The sequence below is a fragment of the Heliangelus exortis genome, chromosome 3 (assembly GCF_036169615.1).
Source record: "Heliangelus exortis chromosome 3, bHelExo1.hap1, whole genome shotgun sequence".
Taxonomy (NCBI): Eukaryota; Metazoa; Chordata; class Aves; order Apodiformes; family Trochilidae; genus Heliangelus; species Heliangelus exortis.
In genome coordinates, this window is record NC_092424.1 from 91,883,067 (window position 1) to 91,906,418 (window position 23,352).

Below are 23,352 nucleotides of genomic sequence, written 5' to 3' on the forward strand. Positions count from 1 at the left end.
TACAAAAAGAGAAAATATTTTCTAGTCATTATATCATACCAGACCTATAAATAAGAGTTAAAGCCCCTTGATAAATCAATAATCTCTAAAAAACTCAGAACATAATAATGCAGTGCTACGTTTATCCAAGAAAAGTATAATAATTTCTTAAAAACATACAGTTAAGATGGCAATTTAGGATTTTAAGTGATAAATTTTAAGGTGGTACCTGTGTACATTTTTTACAGTTACTTTTTACAATGTGAATATTGAAATCTGATATCTTTATACTTATAGCTGTAAATATTTATTACAAATAAAAGAAACTGGTTAATCTAAGCCATTTCTCATTTAATCATGATATAAATCAACTTTCACTGAACCAAGAAAATTGTAACTTCTAATACAATTCTTAAAGACATGTTGTATGGAAAAAAAAGTTCTTTGTAAATAATCTTGAGCAGAAACAGATGTACCATGTTGTATAATGTGTACACCATGTCCTTATAGTACCAAAATTATATTTGTACCAAGAATAACTGACAAACAACACAAACAGATTAAAACATAACCCCGGAAGATTAGTTATGAGTAAGTAATCCCATTTCATTTTCCAGGCCAATTTTTGAGTAACAACCTCTATCAATCCTTGTAGTATTTACAGAATTTTGCTTAAAATTAATTTTGTTTATCTTAAGAAAAGATGGATTAATGCTTGTCTATCATGATTTTTGGAACTGGATACAAAAGCATCATATTTACTTTACGAGATAAAAAGCAAGTTAGATACAGAGTTCATGAACAGGTCCTGCAGTAAATCATTTGATCACCAGTCACTAAAACATCCAGTTTCCATGAATACAAAGGCAAGAGCTCTCTGTTACAACTCATTGAAAGTTTGCTTCTGACTTTGGCACAAATTTTCAACTAGTATATTTTCATACCATCAATAGAAAAATGGTTGAAACTCATGTAGGGCAAAAACATGATTTTCAATATTTTTTTTGAGTAAACTACATTTTCTTGTTAAATCAGTACTATCTTCATATTCAACAGTTCATTAGAATGTGGAAAAGAATGAAGAAAATCTGAAACAATTCAGAATATAAAAGCGATTCTTTTGAGAAGAAAGAGGAATCTAGAAGTTTTCCAATGTGCAGTTACAAAAAATTACAGAAATGTAATGATAAAGCAATGAAGTATGGATGAACCATGCATGCTGGATGTAGGAATATCAGAAGATAGGAAAATACAGATAACACTGAGTTAATAAAAATGCATCAGATTCTAGTAGAATGCAGACTTTCTGGTCATGAAAGAATAAAATAGGGAGGGAAGAGGAGAGAGGGAAAAGTATAGTTTTTATCTGGACTTTTTACACCCTTAAAGAATGTTTTCCTTTGCCTTTGGATTCTAGCATCAAGTTTACTAATCTTCAGCTATTTCATCCTCAAGTATGAACTGTTTCATCTAGTTCAGTAGCAAGCAAATTGTATGTCATGGAACTCCATCAAGTGTCCTCCAGGTTATACAGCTATAAGGTACAAAGTTTTAATTTGCATATGCATATCAGTTATGTTCTTTTGTTCATACTATATAGAAAAAATTATGCTAGGTTCTCAAGGATCAGCTTCTTAGAACATTGAGAAATATCTTTTAAAACACAACCATCACTGCTCAAAATTATTGCCTTATTTAAAAGATACTTCTGATTTCTCCAGACTGATTATTTAAATTAACCAGTTTGAAGTATTTTGCCAAAGAAAGCACTTATTCTATGATTGACTACAGTATGGAAAGGCATGTAAAGAATTCAGTATTGTGGCATTAATAGAAGGAAAAGATTATTTTGCTTAAATGAAATTCTTCTGACTAATTTTCTACATAATTCCTCATAATGGTTAAATAAGGCTTTAGCTTTCTCTAGTTAAAGTAGCCAGTTAATGAATTTGGGTAAAAACATAGCAAAATTATGACAGTGATACAATTAGAAATAAGACAGTAATGGTTTGACGTTATAAATTACATAGATTTAACTAGATTAAGACCCTTATTTTTAAAGAAAGTTCAAAGCAATATTTTCTGCAAGTGAAGTAAATTACTCAGTTACTTGAGGGATTAGACATTTATGGAGAAACTTTTACCCAGTCTCAGTGAAAGATTTAAGGACAGTTCTAAGAAAACGAAAAATAGCAATATTCACAGAGAAGCAGATAGTATTAAAATGTAACAAACTTGTAGTTTGGAGAATTGAATTCTGAAGTTTTTCTCTAGTTCCTTCTCGTGTGGCTCTCTTTCTAATATTAGAAATGTTCCTAAATAACAGTTCAATAAAAAGAGTGAAGACAGCTTCAGCATTTGATCTAGTCCTACTCAAAGGAACAAACTCATTTTTAGAGCAATTCCATTTAACTTGTTAGTATATTATATGAGGTCTATAGGTGATCCTGTGTTGAGTCTAAAAGGTAGACTCTGAGCCAGCAGAAGAAAATCTGGCATTGCCAGTAGTCACTCCTGGTCTATGAAGAGCATGTGTTGTTTTCACCACGGATTGATTCATAGAGGCACAGCTGACAAAATGGACAGTGAAATTCCAGAAGAGCAATTCCCAGAATACTGATTATCCAAACACTGCCTTTATGTACACAGATAAGAAACTATTTTATTGGATTTTTGTCATAGTTATCTTCACCTTTAGCTATTTTAGTAATGATACGAAGCTTTTTCTCAGAGAAATATACAGCTTTCATGTTTAACTACCCTGTTACAAGAAAGTAACTTAATAGCAAGTATGTTACTTGTTTACAACTCTTTGATAGTTATAACATCTATCGTGGGATAGATATTTCAATGTATTCCACTCACAGATGCATTGAATCATACAATAGTTGAACTGCCTGATAAAATATGTTCCCTCTTAATGCAGCCGAGGATGCTATTGGTCTTTTTTGCCACAAAGGCATATTACTGGATCTTTAAGATGCAAAGCCCTTTATTCCAAGGGCTATTGAAGAAGTGCTAACTACAAAGTATGCCACAAAAGCTTCTTCAGATAACTATGTCCACAGTGAGAGTGATGTCATATGGTGTGGAAAATCCCTTTGATCAGCTTAGGGAAGCTTTCTCAGCTTCTCCCAACTTCTTGTGCCTACTTGCTGCAGAGGGCTGAGTGAAAAACAGAGAACACCTTCATGCTGCATAAGCACTGATGAATAATAGCTAAAACACTGGTGGGTTATCACCACTGGTTGCCAGATGAAAACAAAGCACCCTACAGACTACAATGAAGAAAATTAACTCCAGTTAAACACCAGACCCAGTACAGCAATTCATGATTGTCTTGTCTTTTCCACAAGAGTCTGGTAACTTTATGTTGTAATCCACAAGAAATGTTGAGCATATGCAGTGATTATTTGATCTGGATATCTTGGAACCATTTCTGTAACTAATAAAGTCTTAAAGCTACTCACCCATAAATAGTTTTTCTTTTTTTTTTTTCCCTGTTTACTATACAGCAAAGTATGTAATAATTCTTCTTCATTTTTACCAATGCTGTACACAATTCATGTTTTGGAACACAGTAGGAATATACTAAATCAGTACACAAAAAATATGATCTGAATATTGTGACTTGTCTAATGTTGAGGAGAAATTATTTGTTTAGCCCATGCAAAAATAATGTGTGCAACATGAGTTTCTCATCCATTAGATAGGACTTCAGGCATTTCAAAAATACACACTAAAGCACAACACTGGACTATGGTTAGATACAGTATTGAAAGACTAAGTGATGGGAACAGAGCTTCACACAGACAATGTCCCCTAACTGAGCTAAAGTGGGGTAAGCCTCAATATCTGAGCATTGCACCACTGAACACAGCATGGACACAAACATAAAATGGTTGATATTTCAGCTATAAAAAATATGTTAAATATGTTTAATTTATTCTGTAGTAAAATTAAAAAAATATTTCTTACCCATTCATAAGAAACAATCCAACACCCACGAGCAATTCCCAGCATAACATTCAAGGTACGACGAGGACTCCCTGTAACTACATGACTTGTTGTTTCACACACATCATCTGAGAACAAGAAGTCTCCAAGTTTATTCACCACTTGAATGACTGTACTTTGTTTCCTAAAAACAAAGGAAGATAAAATAGAATGTTGAATGCATATAGAGAATTCAAAAATCACATATACACACAACACAAATTAACTCAAACTCACATAGTTTCTTTCCTCGCTAATTTCTTATCCTTTTCTCACTGAGCCTCAAACCATTTGCTAGCCCTACATTCATTAGCCCTAAATTCATTAGCCCTCCCACAGATTCTAAATAGATCCTTATTTGTCATTGCACAATCATAGCACATACTTGCACATCAAAGCTCTCTTGTCCCCTAGATCTATCTTGTCTGCTTAAATAGAAGCTCTTGAGTCTGGAATTATCTAACATATTGTTTGTGTTAAATGCCTCATTCTTGGTTTCTTTTGTAGTACTATCAAAATGTATTAAAAGGAAATGTAACCATTTAGACACAGCACTATTAAGAGGTTTTCAATAGGAAGCACCAGTTTTCCAGCATCTGAATAAAATGCTGTCTAAATTCAGAGAGAATTTCTAAAGTTCTGGACTACTACCTACACTTCCAAGCCAATGTTTCGATTAAAAATTCACTTATTCTTAAATATAACCAAAAATAAATATATTAAAAAATTAAATTAAAAAAAATTAAGTATAAAACGAATGGCCACCTGTAACTGGAATTCATAGAACCATAGAATAGAATCATAGAATCAGCTGGGTTGGAAAGAACTCTGAGATCATGAAGGTCAACCCTTGATCCACTATCACCATGGTTACCAGACCATGGCACTGAGTGCTACATCCAGTCTCTTCTTAAAAACTTCTACAAAGGTTCTCTACAAAGCTACACATGAGCCACCAGATTAAAAAAGTGAGATCTTTGTATTACTAGAGAAAACATGTTGCATAAAAAAGCCATGAGAATAATACTGTTCTTATTAATGAATATTATTATAGGTTATTATTACAAATGATTGTTCAAGATCTGGGCACACTCAGAACATCTCATAATGGGGCTCTGGGGTTCTTTCATTCTCACATACATACACCACAGAAAGTAACTGTTAAAATTTCCCACATTCCCCAGCCTAAGCAGACATTGCTTAGAAGAACCTAAAACCTGCAAAAAATTATTCACAGCATGCAACAATCTATCTTTTTAAGAGTTTTCAAACAAATAGATGACAGCAAACACTCAGGTCAAAAGATGATATTGTATGTGGACACTTAAAAAAAAACAAAAAACCCCCACTGATTTAACTGCCTCACTTCAGAAACTGGTTACTGTGAATTCTGGCCTTGGCTACATTTTCTTGAATCTTACTGTACCATTTACTGTTCCTTTTTCATTTGATGAGGTTTTAACTTGACACAGCCATCAAGGAAATGTTTTTGCAACTTTGCAAGCCAGAGAGGCTCACCCTTACTAAACTGTGTGCTCAGGAGATGAATTTCCATGCTCTACCTGAAGCTTTTTGTCTTCCTTGTGTCTACACAAAGTAGTAAGCAATGAGAGGCCAAGTCCTCTTGTCCAAGAATTTAACCGAATAAATCTTATAAATTACACTGAAAACTCACTAATTTGTACTTCAGACAGCTGCAAAACTGTTGGATGCAAATTTAAAGCAAAATTTCACTGAATTTGTGATTCAGAAAAATAGTTGCTGGCAGTGAATCAGTAAGCAGCATATAATATAATCTCAAAACCATAAAAACACTTCACCCTTGATCTTCACATTTAATGAACCACTTTTGAGGCTGTAGCTGCTGGGTAATAAAACTGGCTTTTGGCCATTGGTTTGTACACTTTGGAGTACTGTTCTTCATCTTTTTCAGAAGCAGTCCCCTATTTCTTCACCCATTTCCAGGCTGATGAATGCCTACAACTGTAGACAATCAAAAGCACAATCTTGATAAAGAGGTTTTGAAGAAAAGCAATTCTTTCCACCAGATATTTTCATTTAATGAAATTGTAATTGGCTAGTGGAGAAAATCAACATAAAAGAGATAATATATTTATGACTTCTTTCAACAAAATTACTTTCCCCCAGCCCTGCCAGGGTTTGTTCTCCTCTTTAAGGCAGATCACAGCCTCTGTTTTCCACTATTCTTATCTGCACTGTAGCTGTTATCTCTGCCTCCCCCAGAGTGATCCTGTATTGCATGACTTGCAAAGTGCATTTTACAGTCCTGGTGTTACTAGCTTCCAGTCAGATTAAATACAAGAATTAATTGAGTTTTATCTTTCTGATTTATAGTAGTATACCTGTTAATAGCTATTGACAACCACTCATAAAGAGCTTCTGAAAGGATAACCAGTAAATGCTATTTCTTAGTACTTACATCTGTGTAACTGTCAAGATTTAATTACTTCAAACCTGAAACAGCTTTGTGGGCAGTAAAAATAGCTTCAGTATTGAATAATAATTCAAGGAACTGTAAGCAAGTGTAGTATAAAACACGGAATTGTGTTTTTCTTGGATGTTCTTTACGCTTCAAGACTTTTAAGAGAATGATAAGAGCATGCCAGAAAATTATTAATTCTTCTCCAAAATATGCAGCGGCAGCTGCTTCTAATGTTTTGAAACTAAGTGGCTAAAAAGTCTTCAACTGATATTTCCTCAGCAACTATTTACATGAAAGAAAACATTTTGAACTGATGTTTCAGAGTATGAATTTTTAAATAGAAATAATTAAAATGTATGGGGGAAAAGCTAAGTCTTGGGCTGGAAGTCTGAACTACTTACTACATAAAATTTCTTTTTATGCTTTCTTCAGAAAAATTCTAAATGGTTAAGATTTTTGTTTCATTGCTCTGAAGCCGTTTTGAGCTGACCTGTGGAACAACTGCTTCATTCTGCACCATAGCAACACAAACATACATATATATTTTAAACACCAATGACATATACATATATGTACATGTATCTAGCTAGAATACAGAATGAAATAAAGTATTTTGACATACAGCCCACATCTAAACTTAATTTTGCATAGGCATAGATAGTTGGTGTGCTAACTAAATGTGTGTTACAAACAAAATGTGTAATACTTACTCAGAAGACATACTTGTCATAACTAGTGTCCTTGTTGGCTAGAGATGTGAAAGAGAAAAGAAAACATTAAAAAAACTGAAAATTTTCCCCCTTTAAAATAAAACCTAATTAGAAACTGTTCTATTCAAAGGTCTTATAAAGGTCTAAAGATCTAAACTGCCTTATAATTACAGTATATCCTGGTGAAAAGGCTGTACTAACACATTATTTAAAAACAGTAAGCTCTGAGGACAAGAAAGGAAGGAAACCCCTTCATCATATCTGATATCAAAGCATCAAATATAGCAGAAGATAGGAATGTAAGTTTTCATTAGGAAAAACAAAAAGCAAAGGATTTCTACTATGGAATGTCATAGAAAAAGGGATATTATTTGTCTTTTGCCTCATCCTTCTGAAACAACAAACTTACCTTCAACAAAGAAAACCGGTAATATAAAATTATTCCAGTTTCTTTCAAAAGAACATCAGAAGCTGGCTAAGATGCTGCAGAAACAAGAGTTTTTATTGTAAAGTATAATTTTAGAAATTTTATTTTATTTCAATAGTGTAGTTTTTTATTTTCTTGGAGCAACTTCAGTATTTTAAGTCCAGGTTTTTCATTCTTAAATCTTGTCTAGTAAATAAAAGTTGTCCAAGTAATATATCACACAAGGTATGCTCAAAGAATACAGCAATCCTTCAGCCAGCAGTTCTGAGACACCTTAAAAATCACCCCTCCTTCACTTGCAATATCCTCCATAGCTTACGTGTAAAATAGGAGTGCTTTTCACAGACATTTTAAAATATGCTTTTTAAGAATCAGTGTTGAAGAACTCAATGATTTCTAATTCTATGAAAAAGAAGAAATACCCTTTGGTCATCAGCAATGACCATGAAAGCCCCTGGCACTCACATACGTAGGACAGGACATAATTTTTTGCACTATTAGAGAGGTAAATGAACATCAAAAAATATATGTAAGAGGTTTTAAAAATCTATGTAAGAGGTTTTAAAAATCTTAGCTAAGAATTACTTGTAGCCATTTGAACAAGTACTTGTACAGAAACATTTTAAGTTTGTAGAAAAAGATCGACTTTTATATTATTTCAAACAACTCCTTCTAATATTCAAAATCAATCTTTTATTTCAAAATTATTTCTCTACATAAGTACTGCTCCATAATAAATAATTATTCCCATATCTGCTTCCCTAATATATTACCACCACCAAAAGCAGTAAGCTCTCAATGTCTCTGCTAAAATTCAGTTTCCTTTGAGTAAAATATTGAACTGAGACCACAAAAATATTTTGAGTTGGAGTACAGATGATAGCACAGGCAAAAAAGACTTGAGGGTGACTCATTTTACCAGTAATGACTGAAAGAACAGAAGAGAGAACATATTCTGATGCAACTCCACCCATCCCCTCTTATCAGGACAGAACAATTCTCCCTAAAGTCTTCAAGCAATTTGTCACATATAAGAATGCAGTTCCTTGGAATTATCTGTGTAGACTAATAGTGTTCACCATGACTGATCATTATATTAACAATCTTTGTATAAACAAATAAATAAAAACAAAATCCAGATGCCATTGACAAGCTAGATACTAAAGATAACATCAGTAGTAGTCTTTTCAACATACACAAGGTAATTTAATTCTGTGGTTGGGTAAATATGAAAAAACATAAACCTCAGATAATATTTAAGTCTTCAGAAGCAACATAAATGCAGCATATTCAAGAATTTTTAAAATTCACAATAAGGATGTACTCAGACATTACATATGCTATGCAATACTTCAGAACTGCAAATACATATGATGAGAAAATTTAAAACCAACTGGTAATGGAATAAAACTTCAAACAAGAAAAGTATAAAAGTTTTTTATTGAAATATTTATATGAAAGAAATTCTATGCGATACTTTTGGAAATTTAGATTTCTAAATTCTAAGTTATTGATAGCAATACTTTATGATGATGCCTAAACCTAATAGCTAGCCTGACACTTGGAGAGAAGACAACATGAACTTATCTGTAATAAAAGTTCTTGTATTTTTAGCCCAAAGTCTTTCTACTGATTACTTTCAATTCCAAATATGCAATCAAATTTAATTGCTATTGGAAGTACCAAGAACTTCACAGCTTCAATTCCACATTTATGTTTTATATGCAGTCTGAGCAAAAATAGTAAAAATGCAACAATTTATTAAAAATATATCATATCATATCATTAATATTTAATACTAATTATATTAAAGTAATTAAGTAATATGAACTCAAAATTTGAGTATATACACTGAAAAAACACCTAGTAAGATGCTGAGTAAAGGTTCTCATGTCTTAAGGGCATAAGTTGGGTCACGTGATTAAAATTGGACATGGGGCCACATTATGCAATACTGAGGATATACCTCATTCTGTCTAAATACACACTGCTGGATTTGTACAAACTCCTGAATGTGTAAGTGATCCTGGGATGTGTCAGCCTGGCAAGGCCCAAAGAAAAAAAAATAAATAAATTTTTACTCTTCTCTGTCCAATATTTGTGAATATTGGAAAACCTCACCTATGTCAAAAACTGTCTGCTTCAACATTGTTCTTCAGGTGTTCTTCAGGATCTGAAGCAAAATCTCACTGTCATCTGTCATCACAATCTCACTGGCTAAAAGGCTGGAGTTACATCCAGACAAAACTGCACCAGCTTCTTGGGGCCTTTGTATAATACCACCTCCAAAGCCAGATCCTGATGTGCCTGTTCAGAATGTGCAGAAAAATACCCTTCCTCACAACTTCTCATAAATGTAATGTCATGGAAGTATTACTAATCTGATGACTACTTTTGCCAAACTTGGGTTAAAAAAAAACACTACTATAAGGCCAGAGCAGCTTGAGATCCTACAGCTGCTTCTTCAGCTTCAGAGCAGAGATGTTTGTTAATCAGTTCCTTAATACTTTATCTGTAAGGAAGAGAAAATACTGGATCCACATGAACTGGGAGACCTGTAGCCTGGCCTGATATGACCTCAGCTTTTGAATTGAAGCTTTTGTGCTACACACCATGCAAGATGGTTCAGTGAGTGTTCTACACAAATTTTCTGTCAGCATGCTTCAAAGTGATTTAAAGTCTCAGGAATGCAGAAGAATTCATATAAAAGGTAGAAACTCGAACAAAATAAATTTCTTCCAAAGTATTACTTCATTTTCATTGAGAACTGCATATTTTTGCAAGTTTGAGGTAATTTGCTATGCAGACATTTTGTTTTATTGCCTCACTAAGCCAAGCAGTTTAATTACAGTAACTAAGCAGAAAACTTAGCCAAACTATGTTTTCACTTTCAGTTGTACAATTTTCAAGTTAATTGCTTCCCCCCCTTTGCTATGCAATTTTTCTTGTATGCTCTTTGTGTCTGTTTTATTTTCTATGCTGCTTTTGTTACAAAAACTTTTTTTGAGTTAGCATTTTCTTTTCTGACCAGTAAAAAGACATCTGGTGATCATCATTATGAGCTCTAATGAGCAGGATTATTATTAATAAAACACTGCAAAGGTGGCATTAAGTTAAAAGGTCCTTTTATTTATCATTAATCTCTGAATCCTCAAGAGCTCCATATTTATACTCTAAATCAGAACACACTTCTTTATGAATTAATTTTTAGGTCTCGAATAGAGGCTGTTACAAATGACATGCATGAGCTCTCCTTTATACATTTCTTAGGAGCACAATTACATTAAGTATTTCTTTGGAGTCTGCCAAAAACAAGATTTTTCTAAATCATCTCAAATATGTAGCATGCATTGCAGTAGCTCAAAGGATACATTAGCTGTAAATCTTCACAGTACTCAAAGCACAACGTGATGCTTCCTTTATGCTCACTGAACTACACCACAAAAGAGGCACCCAACCTCAAGATGTATTCTTTCTCTCTCCTAAGTCTGAGCAGGTGTTTCTTGGAGCTGAAGGACAATAGAAGTCCTGCTTTGTACAACCTGCTTTCCAAGAAAAAAAAGTGAACTCAAAGTGTGCTTCTTTAGAATGCAATGAGTTACTCCTCACCATTGGCAAATAAATTAAAATGTGACCACAAAATACATCTTTCCAGGCCAGGAAAGGAAAGGAATAAAGGAACACTCAGGAATAAAGTGCAGTCATCTAAAGAATTTACTTGATGGGAATAGTTTTACATTTGTGACTGGTTTCATTCAAGCCTGTGTCATTTTGCCTTTGGGTCATGAAGCCAGGCCTCAGGTATTTTACAAGAAAGGATTTCAACCAATAAATAACACTTCTGAATGATATATTAGTTACTCCAAATGCTCCTCTTATGCTTTAAATTTGACTGAAATTCCAAAAGAAAAAGCTTCAGTGTACTTTCAGACATTTGCTGTGACAAAGTAAAAAAAGACCTTCTACCTTCAGGACTCCACAAGATATTTACCCTATGTGGCTTAGCCAATATACCAGGAATAAAGGACTTTTCTGGGGGCTAGAGGGAGGCAGGAGAAAGTAGTGCATGGTTGTAGAAATCAAGTGTAAGGGAAAATACAAGATTATTATGCTATCTGTTCTGTACTCTTCCAGTCTTTTTTTCCTATGGCTACTGTAGTCCATCAGATGATCTTTAGAGCTGTATTTCAAAAGTAACACTCTTCAGTCCTACTAGCACATAAGCCAAAAAACAAAGTCACTTATAGCATGGGAATATTCAAGAATCAGGTTAATTTCACTGTGCTTTTATCTAGGAAGTCTGTAATGAGGATCCAAAACTTTAAGACTGTTTTTAGAAACAATCTATAAATTGTGCTACATTAATTAATGCTATTCAAGTAATTGTGGCTCATTGCTGAAAATAATTGGTAATTGTAATGAATGATTACTATTTAGTAGTTTTAAACAGCAATTACTCAAAGCTGTTATTTACTTTCTGTCTGGCCTTTCTCCTCTTATCAGTCCTTTGATACTGATATTTTTGCAGTTTCCTCTGGCTGCAAACTCAATTTAGATTGTAATTTCCTGACCAAATATAGTACCTCTGCTTTGGTCCTAGAAAGATGTGAAAAATATATTCATTCTAACTAAATCAATACTACCATGGGAAAAGAAGAAAAAAAAAACAAAACCAAAAACAAGGATATAAGAAGACAGAAAAATGAGATGACTTTACAGGTGCCTGGGCATCAGCTTTCCTTCACTGCCAAAGATAAGAAAAAAAATCACAAATCTTGTAACCACAGATATTGGAACCCCTAAAACTTCTGTTGTCAAGATTAAGGATAATGTATAGCTTCAAACTCTTCAGACTAGAGGTGTCACAGTTTACAACTTACTGACAGTTTCAGTTTTCAACATACAACCATAACAGCAAATATACTAAAAAATAAATAAAATCAAACGTGGAATACAAAACTGTAGCAGGGACAGCTTTCACAGCATTCTGCAACTCCAAAGGACAGGTTTATCTGGCTGGGATCATTAGCAAAACTAGAAAACAACTTTTTCTGGTAGGACAGACAAAGAATAAGGGGAGAGAAGATTCTCCTTCTCACCCCTAGACCACATAATGTGAAAACTGAGGAGATGGAGAGGGAGAGACAGCCAACATGACAGAAGAGAATCTCCAAGAGTGGGAAGGAGAAAGCAACTTTACAGTTTAGATGCTAAAAGAGGATGAAAGATTGGGTGCATGAAGGACACTCCCTCAACCCAAAGATGTCATAAAACAAGACAAAGAGGAACATGGGCTATCCTGGGGCAACACAGTGCTACAGAGAAAAGTCATAAATGCAAGCAGAAACATTTTAAAGGCTTAAATTAATTCTTTTATTAGCACCGAATAATGCCCAAATGATGTGTGAGGAAGTCAGGGACAGTTAATCTTTTTCTGCTGAAATTGTAAGCAATATGAACCTCTCCCTGCCACCCCCCCAGCTTCACCAAGGTTACCAAAATAGTTTGTACACTTCTGTTTGTACACATGATGTAAAAGTGAATCTGCTTGATCTGTTGAGACATTAAAAACTGTGTATGTTTTCAGAATGATCCAATGAAGCGAATAATTTCTTTGGACATTTGACTTATGACCAACTAAAAGCACTTGGTAAAGCTTCACCTGAAATACACTATGCCCTAACTGTGAGATAAAAAGCAAGCCACAAGAGTAGTGGGCAACAGTGGAGTAGCTTCAGTGAAATTAATGGCTTGATTTTTAAGCTTTCATCAAGCATTTTTTTCATTTTTGGTAATGGTGGTTGCCACCCATCATGGAATATTCATTAGAAATAACATCTGCCTCTGCCTCTGCTACTTCTCTGCTTACAATGGCTCATGCATGGGCAGAAGCAGTGGAGGAACAAAGAGACACCTTTCACTGCACAAGGGTGGAACCATTTTAAGAGGGAAAGAAAATTTTGCATCACCCCAACTGGTAAATACTTGGTTTGCACACTTATTAGCACAGTGATAATTTGGATAGTTGAAGTCTTCTTGAGACTGCCAACTATGCAGCAACAAGTGGAATTTCAAGTGAAGATGTGCTGGAACAGGGCTGCAGACCCTAAAAAGTCAAGCCTAGATTTATGTTAGGTTTGTGCTAAGATACAAGACTTTAATAATAATAATAAAACCACAACTCTTCTTCATTTTTAAGCTCTTAAAGGCTTATGAATTCATCATACGTGCACACAGTTCTTATAAAAAGATATTTTTGTAGTGTGTACTTATGATCAATAGTCACTGTCTTCAGTGTTTCCAGTTCTTTATACTAGTAGGAAATAGTAAAACTGCTAAGGAGTTATGTGGTGCATGATGTTTTCCTATTCAACTGATTGAATATTTATATTCCTGTTCCATGCAGACTTGTCTGTGAGCTCTTAATTAAATTCTGCAAAGATCACACCACTAAACCATATAACGTTTCATTTCCATATAGAAAAAAAATTGGTGGTATTTGTTAAACATTTAAAAAATGATTAATGAAGACATGTCAAATGCCGATGAAATTGATTTTAGGAAGCCTTTTGTTTTGGTCTTCCTTCTGAAAAATATGTTTTTAATTATCACTTACGATGCCTAACCTTTTTTTTCACTTTTTTTAAGAGCCACTTGTATTAATTCAGAAGACAGTAGCTTAAGGGTGCTTTTCTGAGTGCAAAATTTATTCCAATTGCATTCCTAGTGACATGATACTGTTAGATCCTTTAAAAAGTACCTATCCCCTCTCATATCCCTCTAAAACCATGAAACAACTTTTTATTTGAATAAAAATGGCACTTAACTAATTATTAATAATGAGTCCCTGATATGTTGAAAGTACAAAAATGTTTACATTTGTTACATGAGACAGGTGTTGTGGTAAATGTAAAGGTTTTTGTGACATTAATCAATGAAATGAGCACTCAGCCCTCATACTGACAGTTTAACCCCAGTGTACTAACCTGTTGGAATACACTTTTGGTTTATGGTTTTAGTTATTTCATTTTGTCCTCCCTATGCAAAGCAACAAAGAACTATGTATTCAATTGCATGAAATGATTGAAAACTACATCACAATTCTTTCTTTTTTCTTTTTTTTCTTTTCCATCCCTATAATCCAGTATCATGAACTTAGATTTCTAGACCAGGGAAGCCACCTGCTGACATTCATAAACATTAATCTACAGTATTAATCCTTCCCTAATCTGTATGAGAAGAATCTGGAACTATCCTCAGTTATGGGTTGTTGTTTTTCAAAACTAAGAAGTTCAAACCTATAGGCCAGTTTTATAAATCTATCTTTATGCAATGCATTTGTATATGTGCAGCACACTAAATCGAACAATGGAAAATAGATCTTAAATAGATATATTCAATAACATTTAATATGTATTAACAGACAACTGCTTCAGGAAATTATATATATTAAACATTTTCACTGTAACAGTCTGGTTGCCAGACTCTAGCTAAGCCACATAAGATCTTTCTGTGAAGTTCTTTGTTACATTTAAATAAAAAAAAAAACCAACCCAACATTGTCTCTATATCAGTTCGGAGAGTCAAACTGCAAATAGAAACCTTTAAAATAATCAAAGAAATTATATGTTACTATTTTACTGGTATTTGAGTCAAACTGTGTTATCACTCAGCTGAAACAGATGGATGGAAGAAGACATCTCAACACTGAATAGGAATTATCTCCAGCTACTACTCAGCTTTTGCTACTGAGAAACACCCCACAGAACATGCTTTCAAACAGACACCAAACAGAACCATTCAATGACACCACCTTTGGTGGCAAGGTCAGGTTTGAAAAAGGGGAACAATAAAAAAGAACTTCATTTTGGTTTTTGTAATGGTTCTGTTAGGATCTTAAGAGAAGTGAATCAAGCGAGCACTACCATACAATGCTCTTCTGATGTAATTACCACAGGAGAAGGAATCAATACCAACAAACCTGATATACTTCAAAGCACCATCTCTGCAGACAGACATTGACTGTAGGTTTTGGCTATACATTTAGCAGTGTTAGTCAGATGTGGCAGGAAATTGTTTTGGATGAGTGCTTTGGCCTAAAAAATAGACTGTGCTATAACTTTTCTACAGGAAATGGATCAACAGTGAAGTTGACTTATACATTCTACACAATAGCTATTAGTTATAAAGATCTTATATATGTATATATTTAGAAAAAGAAAGTAAGCAAACACTTAAGAAAAGTAGCAAGAAGTATGTTCAAGCAAGAAGCAAATAATAATTTTAACCCAGGAAATATGACTGATCCATCAAAACTAATATCCCAACTTCAGGATATTTAAAATTACATCCTAGTAATTGCACTTGCTCAGAACTTAAAGATAAAAGATGATCAAAATCTGTTATCAATCTCTTTGAAACTCCATCAGTAGCTACAAATGAAATACCTGTCTAATTTATTTCATACAATTAATTATTCAGACATCTTTTAGTGCTTTCAGACTTTGCATTCTAAAAGCAACTCAGTATTAATTTAATTGTATGATTTGCTACTTACTGATAAAAAGAACTACCATTTGTTTTCCTGATCAGTTTTATATTCATTTAGAACAAGATTTTACAAGGGAAAAACACCTAAAAAAAAGATTCAGTTCTGACTCAATCCTTGTTTGGTTTTTTTCCCCTACAACCAAACTGAGTTCAAACAGCAAGTTCAGAAATTTAACTTGACCTGAATCTAGAAGAAACTATTGCATACATCTTTATCCTGCAAAAACTTCCACTGGGGATGGTCCACTATAAAACAAAACTCCTACCCTGTCTAGTAACTCCTTCAAAAAGGATAGGCATCTTTTCAGGTGACTTCAGCAGCTTTTGAACTAAACCATTTTAAACTGGCTTACCAGCCTCCTTTATGATGCCAACCTGGCAGAGACTCTGCCATCACAAGTTATCAGAAAGCTGAGTTCCATGGCTATATGCACTCTCTTTGAACACCATTCCTACAACATTCCAAGGAAAGTGAGATTCAAGAATGTTTTTAAATTGATACTCCACAGAGAATGCATTTCTCTTTTTTGTACATACAGAGACAATTGGTGGTTATCCAAGAAAAAGAAAGTGTAACAAACAACATGTCCAGTTCAACTGACCTTTTGGAGTCTTCTAGTTTTTCTTAACCCCCCATTGTGTTTATTCTTTTGTTCACTAAAATCTTCACAAGAGCCATCAGTAACATGACGCTCTGAAACTTCATTTTCATCACCTAGAAACCAAATTTAGAAACTTGTAATAAAAGACACAATCTTTTCAAATGAAACAGTCACCTATTATTTTATCACAGCATGTGGAGCTATGTACAATTAAGATCCCAAGTTAATAATTTATACAAGTTCTTTTTCCATTATGTTTCAATTACGGAAAAAAGAATGACATTTAAGTTTCTGACCTCATCTTTCACTATCTGATCTTGTAAATAAAGTAGTTGTAAAATTCCCAGTTTCCAATATTTTGAAAACCATATATTAACTATATCTAGAGAATCAACTAAATTCCTTTCTAAATATTACAAAATTTGCAGTTTCTCTGAATACAGATCTATTTGAGAGTTTGAAGCAGTGGTGGTTAGATTTTTATCTTATTGAAATTTCAATGTGTTCAGTACACACTGTATTTATTGAAACAACCTGAGGGTCTGAAAGATGTTTCCAAACACTGCAAACAAATCCATCAAGCTGTTAGCAGGCAAGGGTTGTGTATGCATGAGGAAGTATCAGCCCTATTATTTATAAAAAGGCATCATCCATAAGAATGTACACTAACGTGGCTGCCAAAAAGCAGTATTTATCATCTTGTGTTTTGTGAATTAACATACATTTAATTCTTCAACACAATCAGGATGACTTTTATAAGCACTAAATAATAAACTGTTGAGTCATTTGAGAAATTATCTTGCTTGCACAAGATGAAAACATTTCATCTATCTTTGAACAATGAAGTTTTAATTACTGAAAATTTAAACAGGTAATTCCCCCCCAGTTTTATTTAGCAGAGTCTACTTCAGGATGTGAGTTAATTTTTCATACCAAAGAAATGCGTGAGAGCAGTTAAAGAAAGTTTAATCATTTGTTATTAAAGTGGTGAATCAGGCAGGATGCTATGAAGGAGCTCATCTCAGGAAGAGAGGGCATGGCCTGAAGCTCTGCCAGGAGAGGTTGAGGCTGGGTATCAGGAAACACTTCCTCAGAGAGAGGGTGATCAGACATTGGAACGGGCTGCCCAGGGAAGTGGTGGAGCCACCATCTCTGGACTTGTTTAAGGAGAGACTGGATGTGGCACTGAGTGCCATGGTCTGGCTGCTGTGGTGGTGTCAGGCCACAGGCTGGAGCTGATGATCTCAGAGGTCCTCAGTGACTCTGTGATATTTACTTGTCTGACTGCTTATATAACAGAATCATTTGCTTTTCCTGTCAGTTACTTAAATCTTTGGGGTGACAGGAAAACAACAACTAATTACAGCACAAAAAATGATTACAAACTTTTCCATTACTAACTACTGACTTGAAAATTACAGCCTTCCAAGTAATTAAAATTTAATCACTGCTTCCCGCTAAAGTTGCACTTTCACATTAATTTGCACAGTATTAGAGCAATTTTTGTGTAAGACAAGTAAACCTGGCTTTTAGGTACAACTGTTAATTTTAATTCAGTATTTAAATACAAGGTGTCCTTTGACACAGGAAGAACTGGTTAATTTTATTTAATATTGCAGTGAGACCCATCACCTTCAATCACTGAGCAAGACTGATGGCAAGCAGAAGAGGTGAAAAGATCTTGCCACACAATAAAAAAAGCTAAGAAGTTAAAATTTAACTCCTTTTACCTGGAAAACAAAATTTTTAAATGTTTCCTTTTAATTTTAAAAAGACTCAAAAACCACTGGACTGCAAAGCATGTCAGGAGATCATCTCCTCCGTTGCTTTGCCCTGAGTAGATGGGGGTAAAGCAAGATACATCTACATTAATATCCAGTGAGCTATTTCATCCAGTGTAAAAGGACAATCACTGCTTTGGGTTTTCTTGGAGGGCTGCTTTGTGAGAGGCAGTGAAAAGTGGTGTGGTGTCATATATTCCTTTTGCCACTCTTTGCCTGAATGCTCGATCTCTCTTGTTGGTTCCTCATATTTAAAGGAAAGCAGAAAAGGGGACAAGGTCCATCACTTCCTCTATCAGCTTGGGGATCTTATGTATTACATAAATAAGGACTATTATACTATTTTGAATCCAGTTCCTACTTCTTCTCTTCTGACTACCATGACCTCTGAAGCACCTTCCAGATTTTCCATCCTGGAGGTCTCAAGCTTCACTGTCTATGGTCTGTTTTTACCTGATTGCTTCTTTTTTAACAAGTTACTCAGTCACATGTAAGGATTTTTCATCTTTAGTAGCTTTTCCTAGTGAGTTTCAGATATGGTTGACAGAAATTTTTAAGCAATTCCATTCAGTGTTAGTTATCCCTAAATTTGTTCAAATGCCACTGTGGTCAATTAGATTCCCTGAAATCTCTTCTAAAACATTGCTCAATGACTGGTATAAAAATGAACAACACTGATAGCCCTCTCCAGTACTGTAACATATTAGAGTGATTTCAATGTGCAATTTAAGCTTCTGCTCATTCATGACCATTTATCACCAGTAAGAAATTTTGAAACAGACTATTATCTCTAGCATTCCATTTAGTATTTCGAGCTAAAAAGCAGAGTAATGGTCAGGCTCAATGAGCTAGTTTTTTTGTTCAGTTAAATCAATCACATAAAAAAAAAAAAAAAGTAAAAAGAATACCTATATTATAGTGTTCTACTATAAGAATACCATACTGTAAGAATATAATAAAAAAGTGTCATTGAAATTAATTAAGCTACATCCTATCTACTATTTTGTACCTGTCTGCAGTTCTTGACCCCAACTATGAAGAAATTAAGTCTGAATTTGTCCAGCATAGGCAAATAGCAAGTTCTATTAAGGGTACAATTTCTTCTAGTCTTCTGAAAGCTTAAGTGCCCAACAGGTTGTCAAAGAGAACCTGCTAATGGTTTAAAGCAATTTTACCTTGTTTGCTATGGATTCTAGGACAATGTCATCAGTCTTTATAAATGTGACTATATTGAAATAATTCTCAACCTCTCTATTCAGAAATACTTATCCCTTTTTGTTTTAGTAAGTAGTTACAAATAAACTTTTTTGTGAAGATAAAAAAAACCAAAGGAATCAAGCAAGAAACCATTTTCTTCTTCACTCCACACACCTATGTGTTTTTAAAGACATGAACAGTATTTTACCAGCAGTAACCACCTAGCATCTGGAACCTTGGGCAAAGCTCATTCATCTAAACTAAACTTCACCACTTTTGTACCAAGCAACAGAATGATATTCTGGATCCCTCATCTTAACTTTGACCTATATTAATTACACTATGATGGGTCTTAGTTTATGTGTTTTGGCCAAGTAAGATGATATCTGCTTTCCACATTCACCATAAATATCCAAAACTCACTCAGCTAAGCCTTAAGTTTATTTTTAAGACTGCAAATAATGCTAAGTCCCAGTTCGGATTTCTAAATTATTTTAGAATGATAAAAACTTTAAAGAGCATACACTTGCATTCCTTGTCCTATCTTATTTATTGTTTTAGCTTTCAGATGTAAAGTCATAGGAATTAATCAAATCTGAGCAAGTACTGGCATTCTAAACCATGTGGTTCAAGTGCCAACTTACCCTACCATCAGCCCTACTAAAAAAGTTGTAAGCAGATGGATGGGATTTCAAATTAAAGCAATTAACAACATGAATGACAATGTGTTTACTCTCCAAGTAACACAGATCATCAGCTTTCACCATCATAGTACTATGACATTTCCATAAACTTATACCCAGGACAGAGAAAAGTCTCAATTTTTCTCACTTTGTAGATGCTGCCAATTTAGGCACTGACACACAATACCAAGTTATGCAGCTCTCCTTGATTACAGAGCACTGAAGTTATCAGCCATGGCTGGTGTCATCAGGTGGACAGAAAAACTTATTTCATCTCCAGAAACAAAATGAGAAAGAAAACAATGGAATCTGAATAGGAAAGCATCTTTTAATAGTCTTATAATACCTAATGAATGTCAACTTTTGTACCTGTGATAGTTCTTGATTTATGACTTGGATGAAAATAAGTAGCCATGTTTACGTCTCTGCTGTTCAGCAGAGCAGCTGGGCAGCCTTCAGTGTACCCCTAGAAAGGAACCTGAATTTTGCTACATAAGCACTTGGAATTGAAAAGTTAGGTTTAGGCAATCCTGAATATTATATTGTACTTTAAAATCAAATGTTCCAAGTAGTCTGTGGAAAGAATGCCTACCAAATCTTCTTACTTGTCATTAAAGACACTGAGTAAGAATGCTACAGATCTAAAAGCATAAGGAAAAAATTGTCAAGAAAAATGTTTTTACATTTAAAAGATATGATTAAATTTTATATGGATATTTGGTACTCCTAACTGCACATATGATAGGTGAAAAGAATTCTTTAGCTTTAATAAATAAATAGGAAATAAACTGTATTTACCGGTTTTCAAACCATGTACAACATACAGAAAAACAAAGCCACTTACTTCACTTACTATTTATTTACTGATTAAAAGGGATAAGAAATAACCTCACATTCCAGCAAAAAAAGAGGAATTTTAAAATCTATATTTATTAAAAAGCAATTATTCCATCATACAACATCACAGTCGTAAGTTTAAAACAAGATTTTCATTTTCTTCCACAGAACTTGCTTTATTAGGGAAAATACTACTCATCTTTCATTACTGATTCCTTCCATTCTTAAGTGACCTGATTTGAGCTTCACCATTTGAGGTTCCACTTGACTACACAACAGCTGCATGAAGCCAAATACATTACAGTTGGGGAAATGGCCACCACTGAGAAGTCACAAATACTATTAAAATCACTAGAAAAACAAATCGAGGTTTACAGAAATTCCTAACAAAAAAAGGATAAAAGTACAAACAGAATCACAAAATCATCATCCTAATGGATTCTACTGGCCTTCTTGGACACAAGGGCACAATGCTGGCTCATGGATAATTTACTGTTTACCAGGACTCTTAAGATCCTTCTCTTCAGGGCTGCTTTCCAGCAGGTCAGCCCCTAACCTAAACTGATGCAGGGGGTTGCTCCACCCCAGGTGCAGGACCTTACAGTTGCCCTTGTTGCACCTCATTAGGTTCCCCTCTGGCCACCCTCCAGCCTGTCCAGGTCACATTGGATGGCAGCACAGTCCTCAGCATCAAGTAACTTTTGTTTGCTGAATACTTTTCCTTTTTCCTGTCCTCCAAAATCTGTTATGTTACACAAGTTATATAGTGATAAAATAAAGACATACCATGCTAAAACATTGTTCATAACTTAATCACTAGAATTTAGAAGTTAGAATTAACGCTAAAACTAACTGGCGTACCTAAATTTAAAAGTAGTAAAAATTTTCAATTTCCCCGTATTTTTATGATTATTTATTAAAAAAACCTGTTCTTCGATATTAAGAAATACAGAATTTAAGGATCATCATCTAGTACATAGCCACATAGCAAAAAATACATACAGTGGGTTTATAATTGATGGGCATACAGATTAATTGCATAACATACACCTGCATCAGTTTTTTTGTTTTTTAAACTGTTTTTTTTACTTGTGATGAGGTGGTTGTTTTTTTGTTTTTTTTTCTTTTTAACTGTGATACACTCCAACTATTAAAATATGGATTTAGTGAACCCAAAATAGAAGCTAACAGTTTAGCACCTTATTACCCGCAGATAGAGGCACAGTCACTATTTCCACTGTATGACTTCAAAAGTCTGATACCAAGTTTGTTGAGTTCTTTAAGTTAATAATAATTTTTACACACTTCACTGATGTGCTGCTGCAGAATTTTCTATGGGAAAAAAATTGCTAGAATATATAATTACAAATATTTGTATCTATGGCAAAGCTTGACAAACAGAGATTGAAGAATCAGAATTTGAAAGTGATGACCCTGATGCTTAGGAGCATCAGGGAGCTTTTAGGAAGCATTTTTTAGGGAAGTCCCTGATATTGAATATTCTAGTATATGTGTACATTGAAATAACTTAGGCTAAGCCAATTTGAATGCACTCAAATATAAAATAACTCTTAAAATTATTATTAAAAACTAAGATCAGATCAATATAAAAAGCCATGGCTCAAAAGATGCTTACATTGCAACTCTTGCACATGCCCTCAAATGTCTTCGCTCAATCTTCATCACAGCACAAGTTAGAAATCGCCAATGCTAAAACTTTTTTTCCACTGGGGATTTTATGCCTCTATTTGCAATGTCTAAATTAGCAGTTTTAACTTGTGAAATGAAAAATTATTTGGATAAGGGACCCTATGATGAAGAATTACTTACGAGCAATTTTCAAGAGCACCATAACATTTAAAACAGGACCTTGGTTTCTTCAACAGATTTTGAAGGCTCACATACTTCTGCTGTATTTTGTGAGCACAGCTTCCTTGTATCTTGGTGAATTCCCTGTGCTTATAATGCATGTAAAAGCAAATGGGAATTCTTTTGGACCCTATGCACTCATTTATTTTTACTCAAACTCAAGTCAGTGCTGCAGCCTTTTTTTCTTACATTGTAATTCTGAAATATATTTCCCTCAGGAAAGACAGCTCATTTTGTAATTTAGCTGCATGAATATATTTAATGCAGTATGGTATCTT

The 23,352-nt window shown here is 34.1% G+C and overlaps 1 protein-coding gene across 1 annotated transcript in view; it reads right to left on the reverse strand.

Moving 5' to 3' along the window:
• The window catches only part of MCPH1 (microcephalin 1), a 120,219-nt gene that overhangs the window by 81,444 nt on the left and 15,423 nt on the right, over positions 1–23,352 (reverse strand). Inside the window, exons 9-11 of the mRNA XM_071741766.1 lie at positions 16,708–16,820; positions 7,129–7,166; positions 3,958–4,120 (exon numbers count right to left, since the gene is read on the reverse strand). Of these exons, the coding sequence (XP_071597867.1) occupies positions 3,958–4,120; positions 7,129–7,166; positions 16,708–16,820 (314 nt within the window). The remainder of the gene's footprint in view (positions 1–3,957; positions 4,121–7,128; positions 7,167–16,707; positions 16,821–23,352) is intronic.